Genomic DNA, 19678 nt, shown 5'->3' with positions numbered 1-19678 from the left:
AGCTAGTGCATGCTTACCACAGAACATTCTCAGGTGTTGAGCATGGATAATGAGACACCAGCGCATTCATAAAGCTGCAGCTGCCAATTAAGCTGCTAGCTTTCACTCAAGGTGTGCAAAATAACAAAAACATGGAAATGACGCATAACGCAAGATTTACCAAAATAATTATTTATTGCTTTTATTTTCCCATCATGGAACTCAAAAGGCTAGTTGCGTTAGCGGGAGGTCGTTATAGTTGCCAAAATGCTGGCCTTCTGATAACGATCTCAACCCGATACTTTGAAGCTCCCCAATATATACCTTCAGTCCAGTTTGATATCATTGGCCGTCAGCCAATCCAATAACGGAGGCGGTACTTTAATTTAGACAAAGAAAATTCCTTTACATGTTTAAAAGTTTCAGAAATCTTATTTGTTTTGTTTACATTCATCCTTGAATATACATTAACATTTTATAACATATTCAATATTCTTTTTGTCCTTCTCAAAACTTATTTCAGACAGTTTGTCTATGTATCAGGCAAGCTGCTGAAATGTTCTCAGCCTTATCCTGGAGGAGGGGTACTCCCTCCTCCTGCTTTGAACAACTGACAGTTTCATGTTACACCTACACAGTCCTAAGTGTGGGCCACCAATGCCCCCCTTCCTATGCTGGAAACTAGTACAGCAGTTTCTGACTCTAATTATTTCCAGATGTTGCCTTAGGATTTTTCCTTAGTGTTTCTTATATAAAACATTTCACTTTAAGTACCCCTTCTTTTACAAATCATTCATATCACCACATATCACACATTCAGGGGCCCCAAACATTCATACCATGTATTTCATTCATATTTAATGCATGTTATATCTCAGATTGGGATACGTAATCTAATATGCTCTTCCTAACCAGCCTAAGGCACATCTGGTTATCAATCAGAACCACGAGGCTAGAAGTGGGAAAAACCTGAACAAAGACTAGGGATATAGGCTGAACACAAAATGGAGTAAAGCCAAGCAGAAGACACAGAAAAACTGAGAACAAAATGGAGTCACTACCTCAAGATGGAGTTCAGGTATATCCTGATTTCCTCTATGATCTGGCTTAATAGCAAAGTACATAAAAAGAATATTATTATGCTTTTCCTTAATATTAATCTGTAGTATGTTTTTCTGGCCTTGGTTACATCCATATTCAGATTTTTATTCACCATTTTTCGTACGCTTCCATTGGGTGTGGCCTTAACTAACACATATGCTTGTATCTAACTAGAGTTATCCAGAATCACACGAAAAGCAGGTGCTTTTGTAGAAAACCTCCACAAAATACTGCACCATCATGTCCTGACGTCCATTCCATTACCGTCCCATAGACATCGCCCCCTACCGGCCACGAGCCACTACTCCTCAGTGTCCTGTAGTAAGTTTTAAATCGATGCACACGTAAAATATTTTTACATTTTTGTTAGAGGGAGCGTGTGAGGGGAGACAGCGAGTGGGCATTCTTGAGCTAATCAGTCAGGCCCGGATTCTGTAAACGGTGCTGTTATCAGCAGCCGCCTTATAAAATAGCCACCGATCGCATGCCAATCATACAATGGCACTGTTTACAGAATTGTGGCTACATGAACAGTAGGCACCAGAATTGTGGCTACAAAGGTGCCTTACGATGCCTAACATCACTTCTGGGGTTAATCATACCTATAGTGGTGTTAGGCGTCATAAAGAGCCTTCATAGACGGGGGAAAAGCAGCTGTTTTGGAGGCGCCTCCAATTTTTTTAAACATTTTAATTGGTTTTAATCAATGCAACCAATTAGTATGCCGATTAAACCAATTAAGTTAGGCTGCAGGATGCCTACCACTACCTAACTTACCCTCCACTTTTCCAAAACTTTAGCATGGTTTTCAGCACCAGCCGTGGTGGTAACAGCTCCAATGCTCATGAGTGTCGGAGTGGTCTGCAATGGCTGGCACTAAAAACTGCACTACAGTTTTGTAAAGTGTGTGTGTGTGGGGGGGGGGGGTAGGGCACTGTTTTTAGAATCGGACCTTGCAGCGAAAATTGACCCCACCATCACCAAACCGATGATCAAAACAACAGACATCAAAGTGTTTCGGAAAGAAATCAAAACATTTCTTTTCAAAAAACACGTCCTTACTTAATATTCCCCTCCCCAATCGCACATGCACTCTCCCCAGCAAATAACACACTAGTCATCCCCTTGAACCTCATTTACCAAAAATATCCAAACTCCTAAATAAGCATCTCCCTTAGGTATCCATTTAACTTTCTCCTAAATAAGCATCTCCCTTAGGTATCCACTTAACTGATTCCTTCAAAGTTAGGTATCTTTCTTCAGTTGCCTATATTGTTTTCCCCACTGAACCTTGTAACTACTTGAACCCTGTCAAGTTATTCTATCGATAAATCCAGATATCTTATACTTGTATTTCTATACCACAACATGTAATTTACTTAAATCGTTGTAATGTAATTCTCTCGGTAATGTCCTGATCTCTTTTAACTGTAATCCGCTTAGAACCGCAAGGCACAGGCGGAATACAAATGTAATGTAATGTAAATGTAATTATTGTTTGCTAAATGGTTAGTACAGGATTACTGAGTGAGCCCTATTGCCTACAAAACAGGTAAGTGCTCACATGGTAATTTCTTTTTAATGGTTGTGCACTAATGGTAAATCAAAGCATGGCAATTTAATTTAAAAAATAAAAATCTGCCGTTTTACTGCTGTGGTAAAAGTGGCCTTAGAACGCTGGAAAATAACTCACACAAGGGTGCACTAAGTCCACTTGTTAGGTTTTGATCATTACTGTTTTGTAACTCAATACATGATGTAAAATGATTTGAAAAATATCCCAAAAAAATCCCAAATATAATTCACAATTAATCAAAAACACAACCTCAAATTAATTTCATGAATGAAAAGCATCTTTACAATTGAGAGGATGTTTCTTCAAACTGAAATATTCTCCCAATTATGGAGGTTATTTTCATTTCTTTAATATAATTGAGAATGCTATTTCCTTTATCATTTTCCAAGTCTCATTTTACAGACATAAGTGTGTGTTTTTGTAAAATGATTTGGACCACTCTATTGTAAGTAAGGCAATCTAAAATGTAAATTGTTATATGATTATCAGGATCAAACCATTCAATCCACTTTCTAGCGAGAATTAAATTTTGAACCATAGATACAAGTCCTTACAGTAAAAGTGTTTACACTTCTCCCTCTATATTTGCTGTGATAGAGGATTAACAGACCCGCGAATACAGAAAAACTGTGAATAACCTTTTCATATGTTATTCTCTGTTTTCTATTAAAAACCATCGTGAATATGGTGTAACCGCAAATAACATGGTGGGAGACCTGGCCTGTTCTGAAGGAGAAGCAAAACATGGTGAAGAAAGTGCTGGCAATTGGCGATTTTCTCAGTAAACGCTTGGAATCAGTGATTTCTCTATGCAAGCTGATGCAATTTGTGGGGGGGGGGGAGAGGAGCCAGCAAGCTAAAAACTGTAAATAATCAAAACCGTAATTGCTGAAACCGTGAATACGGAGGGAGAAGTGTAAACCTTTGCAGAATCTAGGCAGATTAGACTATTTCGATCTTGATGTATTTCTTCTCTCTCCCTATACTCCTCCTCAGGAACTCTCCTCATCGGGTGTCTCTTATCTGTACCCTTCTCCTCTGCTGCCAACTCCAGGCTAAATCCCTTCTTTCTTGCTGTACCTCATGCCTGGAACAGACTGCCTGAGTCTGTACGTCAAGCTCTGGCTCTGGTAGTATTCAAACCTAGGCTAAAAGCCCACTTTTTGAGATTGCTTTTAACTCCTAACTCCCACCTGCTTATAAAGCACCCATACCTGTTTTATCATCCCTTTCTGAGAAACTCCCCCTACTTGTCCTGTTTGTCTGCTTAATTAGATTGTAAGCTCTACTGAGCAGGGAATCTCTTGAATATTTAATGTACAGAGCTGCATACATCTAGTAGTGCTACAGAAATGATAAATAGCAGTAGTCCAGTGGTATCAAACTCGCGGCCCCCAAGGTACTATTTTGAGGCCCTCAGTATATTTATCATAATCACAAAAGTAAAATAAAACCGTTTCTTGATCATATGTCTCTTTAGCTATAAATGAGAATATTATTATTAAGACTTAGCCAAAAGGAAAGATTTATAAACTATAAAGAGTTTTACCTCATGCAAAATTGTCATTTATTTAATAAGACATTAACTATTTTTTCTGAGGCCCTCCAAGTACCTACAAATCCAAAATGTGGCCCTGCAAAGGGTTTGAGTTTGAGACCACTACAGTAGTAGTATTTCAGCTTACTGTACAAACACTAATATTAGCTCGTTTTGACTACTGTAAAATCATAAATGGGGAGAGTGTGGGGGGGGAAAGGGCTGCCGCTAAACTTATTGCAGCAGGGAGATCCCTTGGATTAAAGCAGGTATACGTACGTTAGATGATGTTATATCTAATGGTAAACTGCTTGATTTTTCACAGTTGCAACAAAAATTTGGTCTTGCTAAATCACAAAGTTATAGGTGGTTGCAGCTGAAGCAGGCTATTCAGGCAGGGTTCCCTGAACGGAAAAATCTTAACAATCAATTTAGTTTAGAGTTCTTATGCTTTCAGGCAGACTTCCTGGGACACCAGGCCGCACAAATTAATATCTGAATATGTGAATAAAAAACCAAAAACTGGACTCGGGAACATCTGGAGCATTGAGATTAAACATCAAATTACTGTGTCTCAATGGCCACGAATTTGGTCTTGGAGGATGAAATGTACAATGTCTGCATCTATGAGGCAAACATGGTTTTTCCTGTTGCATAGAGCATTCTGGACCCCTGTTCGTTTACAAAAATTAGATTGCTCTAAGTCTAATAGATGTTGGCATTGTCATCTCAAAGCAGGGAATTTAGATCATTTATTGTTCTATTGTCCATTTATTTTGGCTTTTTGAAATTCGATTTGGGGCCAAATAAATTGTTTGTTAGAGAATCATATGGCATTGTCGTATGACACAGTTTTATTTGGCATGTCTATGAGAGCTAAGAGCCAAATATCTTCCAACAATAATAAACTTTTATTGATTCTGACTGGAGTTGCCATTCAACAAATAACTTATAATTGGAAAGATTGGAAAAGATTGAATTATAGTTTTTAGTAGAATTCAGTGTGTCACATGTATAAAATGGAAAGAGCGTTAGCTGTTCAAAAAGGTTATTTTAATAAGTTTAAGGATGTGTGGGGGCTATTGATAAATTATTGTAAAGAATAGTTATCGTTTTTCCCTGATTTTAAATAAATGAAAGATTTGGGAAGGGGGGGTTGACTTTTTAATATTCGATATGAAGAGTACGAATGATATTATTATATTGTATGTATCAACTGATATTAGTATGGTGGGTGGGAAGGGGATAAATTTTATTTTGGGAACATGTGTGGTATTTCAAGTGATGTATTAAGTTAATCTGTTATTATTTTCTGTACACTTGATGTAAATATAAAATGAATAAAGAATATAAAAAAAAATAATAATAATAATTCCTAGCATCTTGTTTGCTTTTTTGGCCATCACCGAACATTGGACGGAAGGTGTCATCGTATTGTCTACAATGACACCCAGATCTTTTTCTTGGGCGCTCACCCCCAAGATGGACCCTAGCATCCGGTAACTGTGATTTGGGTTATTCTTTCCAATGCACCTCACTTTGTGTTTGTCCACATTAAATTTCATTTGCCATTTGGATGCCCAGTCTTCCAATTTCCTGCCTGAAATTTTTCACAATGCAAATTGAATGTAGCACAGTCCAGGAAGGTGCAAATCAACTTACTTGGAATAAAGTTCCTTGAGTGTATTTAGCTGCTTTGTAAGTGTCTCCACCTCTTTCTCTTTTTCTTTCAGCTTACTTCGCATCCCTTCCACTCTAGTTTGCCATTTTTTACCTTCTTCCCACCTTATTATTTCTTCTTTAGAGCTCTGAAAAATAGTGTGAACTCAATTTATATAAATTTAATAGCAGCATTTGCAAATAAAGTCTATTCCATTTGGGCATATGAAGCAGTTGAAGCCAACTCAGTCAATTCCTCTAAAAGCAAGGGAAAAGTCACTCTATATCCACAGAGCAAGTACAGCAACTATTTATACTGTGTCAGCTAATTTAGATCGAAAAGTTATATTAACAGAAAGGTTAAAGCAAATGTAGTCTGTTACTTTACAAAACAGATATAGAGAATACCCCCCCAAAACAAGAATGGAACTGTATAATACCTTTGAATGTCCATACAAATGACATATTCTCTCTCAATACAGTTGTACTGTACTTTTTACAGGAATTTAATTTCAGTGTTGCATTCTGGCTGAATCACTGTCAATGCTGTGCTCCAGCAACCATATGAATTTGTTACCATAGAGACAAAAACAAAACCAACACGCAGAGTCTAGCACTGCCTCGAACCACCCAGCACCAGTCCCTGGGTGAAGCACCACCTGTTTAATGCGAGCCGACCAAAACAGAAAATAAGAGCCACAGAAGCAGCTCATACCTTGTCTTCTCTTGCAGTTTTCCTTTCCGTTTCATCTGCCTTCTTCTCCAGGTCACTTTCCAGCCTTCTGATTTTCTTCTGTAGCTCATCAATCAAACTCTGTTTATTGTCTGGACTCAGTTTGCTCTGAAAAAATGTGCACACTTTTTAAAACTGGATGTCTCACTGTTTTGGGCCCTCCTGCCCTTTCTATTGAGAGTACACTTCCCCCCTCTGCATTCGTGGTGTTAGGGGAACTGCAAGGCAGCGAATAGAGGAAAAAACGCAAATAACTTTTCATATGTCATTCACGGTTTTTCTGTAAAAACAAAAAATAAACACAAAACCGTGAATAACCTGACCTGTTCCAGTGAAAAAAGTGCAGCTGGGAGGATCGATTTTCTCTGTGCATCGCTGGGAGCAGCGATTTCCTGTGATGTAAATTTGGGGGCGGGGCCTTCGATAGAAAATCCCTGAATAACCAAACCCACAGACCGCGAAACCGCAAATATGGAGGGGGGAGTGTACAGGTAACTAAAGATTACAAATATTTTCACCAATTGCTCTCTATTTATGAAAGCATTAATGACAAGCATCAAATTATAAGCAAGATCAATTTTTCTCATTTTAGAACTATATATAATTATGGCTCTACTATAGAAAGACACTAAAATTTGGTTTTTCTTCTTCTGTCCTTGCTACTTAAAGGTCATCAACCCAATTTCTAACTGTTTTTTCACATAGGAACAACAAGGAAAACAAAAACACTCGATAAATAAAACCCAATAACATCTTCCAAGATTGAGGTCTTCACTAATAAAAACAAATCTTATAAATTTACAACTTCTAGTGGCCTTTTATTTCCTAACTGCTGGATTCTCTAACCGGCGCCGATGTCAGTGGCCGCCTTAAAAGTGGCCACTGATCACGAGTCAATGACATGACTGTGCCTGCTAGTTAATTGCGCCTCCTTGAAAGGCGCCAAAAAAATGTAAGCTAGGGTTTTCCAGGCCTACATTTCTGGAGCCTTTTTTGCGAATCGCGCCTACATTGGCTGTTTATGGCACCTAATGCCACCTCCGGAATGAGCCACGTCCATGGTGACATTAGGCATTGGTAGGCGCCTCTGGAGGTGCAGTTCCAGCACCAGGAGGCGCTTCAAATTCAACATTATTTGTTTTCAATGGCATTTGCGTGTTCACTTAGGCGCTGGTAGAACGCTTAAACAAAAGGTGCCATTTCTAGAATTTCCCTTTTACTTCTTTACTACCGTAAATAAGAAATGACCTCAGGAACTCTGGCTAAACTAAAGTGAATAATTAACATAACATAACATCATGCTTCTTAACTGCGTAACCATAAGTTCTACGCGGTTTACAAAAGATAATAAACTAAAGACAATTTAAGAATGACAGAAGAAATTATTTAACCAAGTATTTTGAAAAGAGATAAGTTTTCAGTTGAGTTCTGAAATGTTTATAAGAACAGGCTCCAAGCAATAACAATCAAAATTCTCTGTCATATGAAGCTGCTAAAGTATGGTCTAGAAATTTCTTACTTTTACAGCTCTCTACTGATGGGAAGGTAAACAGGGCATGAGATTTTCTATGATTTTTATACAATGCTAGAGAGAATCTATTAACCATATAAAACGCAGCGGTACTATACATAACCTTATAGCAAAAGCAACCCATCTTCTCTATTGGCAGCCAATGCAACTCACAATAGAATGGAGTCACATGATCAAATTTTTTAAGACCGTAGATCATTCTAACCGCTGTATTCTGAATCAATATGAGTCTAACCACGTCTTTCTTGGGGATTGTTAAATATACAATAGTACAATAATCCAAGTGACACCTGATGGAAGCTTCATATTCTTACTATCCTGTTTCCCTGAAAATAAGAATGATAAATTAGAGAACTGAATTAACCAAAAACTAAATAGATCCACGAAAAAGGTTAATCAGAAAAGCCAAACAACTAGATGGTCATAATATTAATTGACCAATATATTTTAGTCTACATGAAGGAAAATGATCTCAGATATGCCACTCCTGCGGATTATATTATTATAGCCCACATATGGATTAGTGGCGTGGTTTTCTTTCATTGATCTATAAAACCTTCATGGTAAACCTATGACTAATTTTGTCTGGATTATCAATGTTTAACAATTACTCTTGATATTTAAATATTTTACTTATACAATGATATTAAGTAATTTTTTATATTTATAAAAATTTTTTTCACTTTTTCTTTGTGCAAATTTAGCAAAAATATTTTCAAAAAAGTGCAGCAAGCATAAATCTATTTGTGCAAATAAGCAATTCTCATAACTGTGCAAACTTGCAAAAAAGTAGAATAGCAGCTAATTTATCATCACTGGAAAAGTGTAAACCAGCAAAAACTCTCGTATAGATAAACACCAACGAGATAATGCAAGTATAGGAAACACAGAAAATAGCAACAAAATAGTGCAAATACGCAATTTATAGCAAAAACACTATTTGTGCAAATAAGCGATTATTATGACTGTGCAAACTTGCAAAAAATGAAATAGCAGCTAATTTCTACACTGGAAATATATAAACCAGCAAGAAAGTCTCTTGTGCAAATAAGCAATTGAAATTGTGCAAGTATAGAAAGCACAGAGAAAAGCAGCAAAGTAGTGCAAATACGCAAATTATAGCAGAGACATATCAAAATAACACTTATCTTGTGTAGTGGTGTTACAAGATAAGGAGCTTTAACTCCCAAAGTTAATAACCAACGGGAGCCCGTTTCGCCGTGACATACGGCTTCATCAGGGTTTTTACCATTATACGGGCTGGGAAAAAGCATAAAAAACAGGTATTAGTATAATAAATATGTATATAAACCTTATATTCATTTGCAAATCGCGTACTTACTTTAAATATTTGTCTCTCAGGTTGTTATCACACAATCCTGTATTAGAAAATGGCGCTTATAAGCACAAGACGCCGGTGCATGCGCAATCGGCACAAGCCATTCAAGCACTCTGATTGGATATCAGAAAAACTACCACGTGAGAACAGCATACGGTTTAAATAAATACTGACCAATCTGTTGCTGTATTAAGACCAAAGGGATAAATACTATTAAGCCTATAGATCCATCTGAGTTCACGCTGTTGTAATCTTTTTACTCGATCACCTCCTCGCAATAGTCTGGGTTCATGGTCTATAGCTAAAACGCGCAGATCATTAAAAGTATGTTTCATTGTGGTACAGTGTTCGACAATAGCCTCTGCACTTCTGTTGCGTTTAAGATTTGATTTGTGTTCACAAATCCTGGTTTTTAAGTCCCTCGTTGTCATACCTATATATAACAGATTGCACGGACAGATGATTATATAAATTATAAACTGGCTCTTACAATTTGTAAAATGTCTCAATCTGTATTGTTTATTATCTTGTGGATTCGTGAAAACTTTGGTTTGCAATGTAATTCCATGATATTCTACTTTTTTGCAAGTTTGCACAGTTATGAGAATTGCTTATTTACACAAATAGATTTATGCTTGCTGCACTTTTTTGAAAATATTTTTGCTAAATTTGCACAAAGAAAAAGTGAAAATTTTTTTTATAAATATAAAAAATTACTTAATATCATTGTATAAGTAAAATATTTAAATATCAAGAGTAATTGTTAAACAATGATAATCCAGACAAAATTAGTCATAGGTTTACCATGAAGGTTTTATAGATCAATGAAAGAAAACCACGCCACTAATCCATATGTGGGCTATAATAATATAATCCGCAGGAGTGGCATATCTGAGATCATTTTCCTTCATGTAGACTAAAATATATTGGTCAATTAATATTATGACCATCTAGTTGTTTGGCTTTTCTGATTAACCTTTTTCGTGGATCTATTTAGTTTTTGGTTAATTCAGTTCTCTAATTTATCATTTTGATTTTCAACCATTGAGAACATGGCTGAGAGCAATTGGACTAATGCTACTCTTTCATTTACTGATCAGAAAATACTTGATATTCTTAGTGTACCTTCCATGTTTGAACAGCAAATTCAGGTTAATAATACTGACGATTGGTCTCAGTTGTTTAATCTCTCAAAAAATATTTCTAGAATAGACCTTAATAGTCTTTTCTTGATAGAATATTGTAAGGCTCAAAGAATACCTAGAGGACTTAGGGTTAATATCAGCCCACAAATTTTCAAAGATGACAATTTCTTCATTGAACAGTGGAATAAAATACTAAATAAATGTTCCCTAGATATTATGGTACTAATTATTGAAAAAAGTAGACAAGTTGTTAAAGATCTAACTAAACAGAAAGAAGAACAACTTTTAATTATGAAGACAAAATCAGTTCAGAATGTATACGACAATCAAATAAAAGTTATGGATGAAAATACTGAAAAATTTAAAGAAAATCTTAAAAGAAACAAATTACGAAAATTTCAGCGGGACGAAAAGGACTATAAAGAAAATAAGGTATACTGGTGGACTAGCAATTCCATCGTTGAAAAAGATCAGGTAGCAAATACGTCTACTATGAGAGGAGGGTCTCCTAACTCCAGCAACTCAAGTTCCTCTAGTAGATCCTCCTCTTCTAAGAGCAATGGATCAGGGAATTTTTTATCCAGAAGAAACCCTCAAAAAAGAAGAGGAAGAGGAAACAACAGATGGAATCAAAGAGGTCGACCAGTTACGAGATCTCAACAACAACAATACCCATAGAAAATGTCACCTCTATATCAATGTCCAATGCCAGCACTAATGTCATAATCCCACAAGCCGATTCTGTTATTATCAATCTTTCGGATAGAAATTTGACATCAATAGAAGAACAGGTACTTAATAGCGGTTTATCTTTTGTTCCATCAAAAAAGTTTGATTATTTTCAATTTAATATTGATCTCGAAAGATTTATTAGAAAATTAAATATTAAGCTGTTCTTTCATACACAACCAACTTTGAATAGTAGAGCGATTATGAGACCACATTCGAATTGGTCCCCACCAGGTCCGATGGATAATGTTTTGACTGTGTTTAAACAAAAAATCTTAAGAGATATTGAAGCTTTTAATTCAAAAGAACAAAATGGCTTCAATAATCTAAATGCATTAGAAAGAAAGGCATTAAATGATTTGATACACGATCAAACTATCATCATTAAAAAAGCAGACAAAGGTGGAGCTGTTGTCATTCAAAACAAAGTGGACTATATGGAAGAAGCTTTAAGACAGCTAGGAGATAAAACCACATATAGATTAATAAAAATGGATCCAACAAAAAGACTACAAAAGAGAATTAAACGGCTTATTAAAGAGGGTACAGACGCTGGTTTTCTTACGTCCAGAGATGCACGATTTTTGTATGTATCTAATCCACTAGTTCCAGTAATCTATTTTTTACCAAAAGTACACAAAAGGCTTGACCATCCACCAGGTCGTCCTATTATTTCATCAAATAAATCTTTATTGGAACCTTTAAGCAAATTTGTGGATTTTTTTCTGAAAGATTTGGTCAGTACTAGTGAGTCATTCATTAAAGATACGGCACATTTTTTGGATATTTTGTCCTCTGTTCAAAAGACGAGTTTTCCTTTTGTCATGGTAACTCTAGACGTTACATCACTTTACACAGTTATCCCTCAAGATTCGGCTATTCAAATTGTTAAAGAAGCACTTCTCTCTACCCAGTGACCGTTTTTGATCCCTCCGGATTTCTTGCTTCAATTAACCATTTTGGCTTTGAAAGAAAATTTTTTCTTGTTTAATAATGATATGTATCTACAATTATCTGGTGTAGCGATGGGGGCTACGTTTGCCCCCTCCATCGCTAACCTTTACATGATGGATTTTGAGAAAACATGGATTAGGAATTCCCCTTTCAGTGACAAAATATATTCGTGGCACAGATACATCGACGATGTATTTTTGTTATGGCTGGGTGATGAAAAAGAACTCCTTGCATTCCACACCTGGTTAGGCTCCTGTGATGAAAATATTCAGTTTACTTTAACCTATTCTAAAGAATCTATCCACTTCTTGGATGTTGATATTGTACAAACTAAGGATTCTTTTGTAACGAAAGTTTTCACAAAAGCTACTGAAAAGAACACTTTTTTAAAATTCAATAGCTGTCATCCTAAAAAATTAAAAGAAAGCCTTCCATTCTCACAAATGCTACGAATAAGAAGAAATTGTACTGATATTAAAGAATACAACAGACAATCTAAAATTCTACAAGGAAAACTTATTTCTAGAGGGTATCCAAAGAATATTACAGAGAATGCAAGACGTCGTGCAAAATTTGTCAATAGAGAACATCTTCTAGACCCCGAAAGGAAAAATATCCTAGAAGATGATGTAGAGACTTGTGTACTTCGCTATTTTTCAAATAGTCACAAAATAGCTGAAATAATGAGAAATAACTGGGAAATCATGAAAATTAATCCCTTATTCGAGGATAAGAACCTTAGAATTGCATTTTCAAGGAATTCCAATCTTAAAGAAATTTTATGTCCTTCCAATATTCGATCTACTGGACCATCAAAGCAGAACATCATTGGTCATTTTAAATGTCAATCATGTACTATTTGTGGAATTACATTGCAAACCAAAGTTTTCACGAATCCACAAGATAATAAACAATACAGATTGAGACATTTTACAAATTGTAAGAGCCAGTTTATAATTTATATAATCATCTGTCCGTGCAATCTGTTATATATAGGTATGACAACGAGGGACTTAAAAACCAGGATTTGTGAACACAAATCAAATCTTAAACGCAACAGAAGTGCAGAGGCTATTGTCGAACACTGTACCACAATGAAACATACTTTTAATGATCTGCGCGTTTTAGCTATAGACCATGAACCCAGACTATTGCGAGGAGGTGATCGAGTAAAAAGATTACAACAGCGTGAACTCAGATGGATCTATAGGCTTAATAGTATTTATCCCTTTGGTCTTAATACAGCAACAGATTGGTCAGTATTTATTTAAACCGTATGCTGTTCTCACGTGGTAGTTTTTCTGATATCCAATCAGAGTGCTTGAATGGCTTGTGCCGATTGCGCATGCACCGGCGTCTTGTGCTTATAAGCGCCATTTTCTAATACAGGATTGTGTGATAACAACCTGAGAGACAAATATTTAAAGTAAGTACGCGATTTGCAAATGAATATAAGGTTTATATACATATTTATTATACTAATACCTGTTTTTTATGCTTTTTCCCAGCCCGTATAATGGTAAAAACCCTGATGAAGCCGTATGTCACGGCGAAACGAGCTCCCTTTGGTTATTAACTTTGGGAGTTAAAGCTCCTTATCTTGTAACACCACTACACAAGATAAGTGTTATTTTGATATGTCTCTGCTATAATTTGCGTATTTGCACTACTTTGCTGCTTTTCTCTGTGCTTTCTATACTTGCACAATTTCAATTGCTTATTTGCACAAGAGACTTTCTTGCTGGTTTATATATTTCCAGTGTAGAAATTAGCTGCTATTTCATTTTTTGCAAGTTTGCACAGTCATAATAATCGCTTATTTGCACAAATAGTGTTTTTGCTATAAATTGCATATTTGCACTATTTTGTTGCTATTTTCTGTGTTTCCTATACTTGCATTATCTCATTGGTGTTTATCTATACGAGAGTTTTTGCTGGTTTACACTTTTCCAGTGATGATAAATTAGCTGCTATTCTACTTTTTTGCAAGTTTGCACAGTTATGAGAATTGCTTATTTGCACAAATAGATTTATGCTTGCTGCACTTTTTTGAAAATATTTTTGCTAAATTTGCACAAAGAAAAAGTGAAATTTTTTTTTTATAAATATAAAAAATTACTTAATATCATTGTATAAGTAAAATATTTAAATATCAAGAGTAATTGTTAAACATTGATAATCCAGACAAAATTAGTCATAGGTTTACCATGAAGGTTTTATAGATCAATGAAAGAAAACCACGCCACTAATCCATATGTGGGCTATAATAATATAATCCGCAGGAGTGGCATATCTGAGATCATTTTCCTTCATGTAGACTAAAATATATTGGTCAATTAATATTATGACCATCTAGTTGTTTGGCTTTTCTGATTAACCTTTTTCGTGGATCCCTGAAAATAAGACCTATCCCAAAAATAAGCCCTAGCATGATTTTTAAAGATACTCCTAGTATAAGCCCTACCCCAAAAATAAGCCCTAGTTAAGATCGACCCCCAACACTCCCCGACTCCTTCCCTGACACTAGTACTGCTCGATTTGCAAAAAAAAAAAAAAAAGATTCCTCAATTCAACGATCTCCACCCTGGTGAGACCTGACATACCTCTGCTCTGAGTCCTCCCAAAACAGCTGCTGTCAATGCAGTTTTGGGAGGCCTCTGAGTGGAGTATGTCAGTCTCACAGTGGGAGGGTCGGTGGGGTTCTGCTGCACAAGGGGATGGTGGACAGGGGAGGAAAGATGCTGCACATGGTGGGGGGGGTGGAAATGGAAAGAGGAAGAATTGGGGTGGAGGAGAGGAAGAGAGAGATGATTGTTGTACGTGAAGAAAAAAATAAAACATCCCCTGAAAATAAGCCCTAATGTGTTTTTTGGACACAAAATTAATATGACACTGTCTTATTTTCGGGGAAACACAGTATGAGTAACATGTAAAATCACATTCTACCTGTAAGCCACTAGTGAGCCTCTTGACCTTCTTTTTCAATTCTTCATTCTCTCTATCCACTTCCTCTTTTACTCTTTGCAGTCTGCTGAGGGCTCTTTGTTTATCTTCAAGTTCTTCATTTAAAGTGTCCATTTTCTCTGCCATAGAACTTTCCCTCTGTCTGTTTGCTCTATGGGCATCCTTAAGTTTTAAGATCTGCTCATTTAAATCATCTATGCGTACCTATAAAAATAAGCATGGTAAAAATTATTTTAATGCAATTTAGATTCCACCTTTTCAGTTGCAGCTCAAGGTGAGTAACATTCTGGCACAATAGCTATTTCTTTGTATCCTGAAGCTTAGAATCTAAGGGTTGGATGATAAAAGGCAAAAGATAGGGCCAAAAAGAAAATGTACATGAGGGCTTAAGAAAAGGAAAGAAAGGAGAAAGAAAAGAAGTGACAAAAGGAGACAGAAAAAAAGAGAAAGGAAAGAAGTTATTTACTAAGAAATGAAGAGAGAAATTCATGAGATGCAAAACATGAGATACAACAAGCAGAAGGAAAAAGTGACTTTTCTTTGGGGGGGGAGGAGGGAACGTAGTTTAATAAATCTCCTCTTAATAACCTACAAAAGGAGTTACTTCTACAGTTGGTAGAAGATAGAATCGAGGCTCAATTCAAACAAAATTACCCTATTTGGAATTTTGCAAAACTGGCCGATCAGATGGTGTAACAAATATTTGCTTTTTTTTTCTTTTTTAACAAAGAGCTATCTTCTCTGTCACTATAAAATATCTTGGACTGTAGATCACAAAGTGCATTTCATACTCTATGGCTTTTTACAATAAGTCTTCAGTAGCCACGCTTCAATATGGCTCACCTTCAAATCTTTAGTTTGCCTGTCCACAATCTGCTGAACATTCAAATTCTCCTCCTTCTGTGCTGCCGCAGCAATAATTTGCTGTTCAGCATGAGCCGTCATCTCTTCTCGCAGTGTCAGCAGGGCTTTGCTAAGAGCCTGCAAACAGCAACAACACGGCAGAACTTTTTCCACTTAAATATGTTGCATTAGACAGAAAAGCACATTAAAGTGGAATATATTTTTAATTGCAATATAAAATCATTCCACCCGTGGTACATTTGGGCAATTTTGCAAAGCTATTTAATCAGGTAAAATGTGAAAACTGCCTACTTACAAAACATTTTGTATACATCAGAATTTTCAAGGATTTCTGATCTCAAAGCTTGCAAGATGTCAGCAGTCCTAAACAGGCTTCTGCTAGCCATTTTATACTACCAAGCACATGTCAGGGAGTGGTGCTAGCCTGCATTTAATTGCAATTCACCTCAACCACTTACCAAACGGACTGAATTCATTTCCCTACTCAGGGTCCTCTACAAAGGGACTGACTTTAAAACTGCTTTTGCTAAGAAATGGATATAAGATATAACGGGAAAAAAAAAATAGGGGAAACAAAACCACAAACACAAATATACAAAATATAAGGAGTGGAATTGTCCAACTAAGACTGGTGAACACAAACTTATATAAAAATGGATGAATAAAATTCCGGAACTTGGAGGCGAGGAGGATGGCAGTTTGAGTGCAGAGCTCCTCTCCCTGGACAATCTGCCTGCTTTTAAATATCAGCAGCAGTGGGAGATCAATTGCTTTTACACCTAAGCAGCAACGGGACCAACCCACCAAAAACCCACAGTCCCGGTCCTGCAAAAATATGAGCTCCACCCTCCCTGCAGTTCGCTAGGAAAATCAACTAGAAAAACAGCAGCAGGACCAGCCACCACTACCAAGAGCCCTTTGCCCCGATCCAGCCAGGCATGTGAGCTCCTCCCTCTGCAGTCCATTGGAGAGATCAATCTACCCTTCTTTTAAATATCAGCAACAGTGGGAAATCAACTGCTTTTACACCTCAGCAGCAGCGGAACTATCCGCAACTACCAAGAGCACACAGACCCGATCTAGCCAAGAGTGTGAGCTCCACCTCCCCCTGCAGTCCACTAGGAAGATCAACTGTTTTTTACACCTAAGCAGCAACAGGACCAGCCACCACTACCGAGAGCCCTTTGCCCTGATCCAGCCAAACAAGTAAGCTCTTCCCCCAGCATTCCGTTGGAAAAATCAATATGCTTGCTTTTAAATATCATCAGAAGTAGGAGATCAACTGCTTTTACACCTAAGCAGCACCAAGACCAGCCGCCACTATCGAGAGCTTTTGTCCCAATCCAGCCAGACGTGTATGCTCTTCACCATACAATTTGTTGGAGAGATCAATCTGCCTACTTTTAAATATCAGCAGCATTGGGAAAACAACTGCTTTTACACCTAAGCAGCAGCGGGCCCATCCGCAACCACCAAGAACCCACAGACCCGAACCTGCCAGGAATGTGAGATCCGCCCCCCCTACAATTCGATAAGAAGATCAACTGTTTTTACACCTAAGCAGCAATAGGACCAGCCGCCACTACCGGGAACCCTTTGCCACGATCCAGCCAGACATATAAGATCTTCCCCCAGCATTCCATTGGATAGATCAATCTACCTGCTTTTAAATATCAGCAGCAGTGGGAGAACAACTGCTTTTACACCTAAGCAGCATTGGGACCAACCGCAACTACCAAGAGCCCATAGACCAGATCATGACAGGAGTGTGAGCTCCACACCTCCTGCAGTCCGCTAGGAAGATCAACTGCTTTAACACCTAAGTAGCAGCAAGACCAGCTGCCTATAATAGGAGCCCTTGCCCCGATCCAACCAGGCATGTGAGCTCCTCCCCCTATATCCCGTTTAAGAGATCAATCTACCTGCTTTAAATATCAGCAGCAGTAGAAAAACAACTGCTTTTACATACAAGCAGCAGCGAGACCTACCGCAACCACCAAGAGCCCACAGACCCGATCCTGTCAGGAGTGTGAACTCCTCCCCCTGCAGTCCATTGGAGAGATCAATCTGCCTGCTTTTAAATATCAGCAGCAGTGGAGATCAACTGCTTTTACACCTAAGCAGCAATGAGACCAGCCACAACCACCGAGAGCACACAGACCCGATCCTACCAAGAGTGTGAACTCTTCCCCCCCATGCAATCCGCTAAGAAGATCGACTGTCGGCTCCGGGCGGCTTTCCCGCAGAGGAGAGAATCCTACATTCACCGTGGACCTCATCTGGGGCAGCCTCCTTGGAGCGGCTGGGGCACGGGCAGTGTGTCTGGGAGGGAATGCATGGATGGGAGAACATCGCAGGGGAGGAGACATAGGCATCCTGGGACTGTCTGCCAAGTCTCTTCCCTGAAGAAGCCCTTTCTGGAAACGTCAATGGAGACATAGGCATCCTGGGACTGTCTGCCAAGTCTCTTCCCTGAAGAAGCCCTTTCTGGAAACGTCAATCGCTCCTCCTAAACTTACTTGCTCCACTTCATCACTGACGCTGAAACCGTGGATTGAAGACAAAGTTTTATTTTATTTTTCTTTCCAGCTTATGATTTATCTTTAATCTTATCTATTGTTTTGCCTTTTGTCTTTGTTTTGTTCTATTTCTATCATTTAAATTTCTCCAGAATTCTACTGTTCAACGGCTCCCCCTTCTGCTTCTATTCCTTTCTCTCCTCTCTTCTACCTTCCAAAGTATTTAGATCATTGCTGTCTTGTTAAAATGTTTATTTTATTTTTATTTTTCCTCTAACTCTACTTTTCACTTCTCTATTACCCTCCAGGTACTTTAGTTAGATTGTGAGCCTTCGGGACAGTAAGGGAATTTTTCAAGTACCTTTCTTATTTCTAATCTTAATGTATATTTTCTGTAAACCGCTTAGAACCTAACGGATGTAGCGGTATATAAGAAATAAATTACATTACATTACATTACATTTTTATATAAGTTTGTGTCTTATTTGGACAATTCCACTCCTTATATTTTGTAAGATATAATGGTACATAAAGAGCAATTACTTTTTGCTGTTTCTCTTTCAAAGCTAACTGACTCTTCAGCCGTTCCATTAGATTTTTCATTGTAGATGTCGGAGCCCTAGTGTTTGCTTCTTTCTGAGCTTCTAGCTCAGTATTTAGATACTGTAATTCCTTTTCCATCTCTTCAAGTTGGGATCTTAATTCATCTGTTTCACTTTTCAGTGCTTTTATTTCAACAGCATGGGTTTCTTCAAGTCTAGCATAATGGAAATGAATTAAACAATAGAACTGAAAATGCAGTTTGGCATTATACAACACAGAAAATATACAGCACTTCAGAGGTTGGCATAATTTCACTAATGGTTAGCTCTGTATCATATTTAATGGAAGATTTGGGTTAATTCCCTGATTAACTCCTCTCTAACATGGCAGTTAGAAATAAAAAACAAATTCCTTTATAGAAACATCCAGAAAATTAAAAATAAAAAAGCTCTGTGGGTCAGACCAGTGGCTCAGAAGAAATACTGCATAATTCAATTCCTGAACT

At 37.4% G+C, this 19678-nt stretch overlaps 1 protein-coding gene across 3 annotated transcripts in view; it reads right to left on the bottom strand.

Annotated features, from left to right (window-relative positions):
• CEP290 (centrosomal protein 290) overlaps positions 1-19678 on the bottom strand; it is a 283184-nt gene that overhangs the window by 84824 nt on the left and 178682 nt on the right. For all 3 annotated transcript variants that reach the window (XM_033953471.1, XM_033953470.1, XM_033953472.1), the window contains exons 37-41: positions 19174-19387; positions 16091-16228; positions 15230-15451; positions 6568-6693; positions 5856-6001 (exon numbers count right to left, since the gene is read on the bottom strand). In XM_033953471.1, the coding sequence (XP_033809362.1) occupies positions 5856-6001; positions 6568-6693; positions 15230-15451; positions 16091-16228; positions 19174-19387 (846 nt within the window). The remainder of the gene's footprint in view (positions 1-5855; positions 6002-6567; positions 6694-15229; positions 15452-16090; positions 16229-19173; positions 19388-19678) is intronic.

This window comes from Geotrypetes seraphini, chromosome 7, assembly GCF_902459505.1.
Source record: "Geotrypetes seraphini chromosome 7, aGeoSer1.1, whole genome shotgun sequence".
NCBI classification, from domain to species: Eukaryota; Metazoa; Chordata; class Amphibia; order Gymnophiona; family Dermophiidae; genus Geotrypetes; species Geotrypetes seraphini.
The sequence above is the reverse complement of the archived record's forward strand: the minus strand, read 5'-3'. Positions and strand labels throughout refer to the sequence as shown.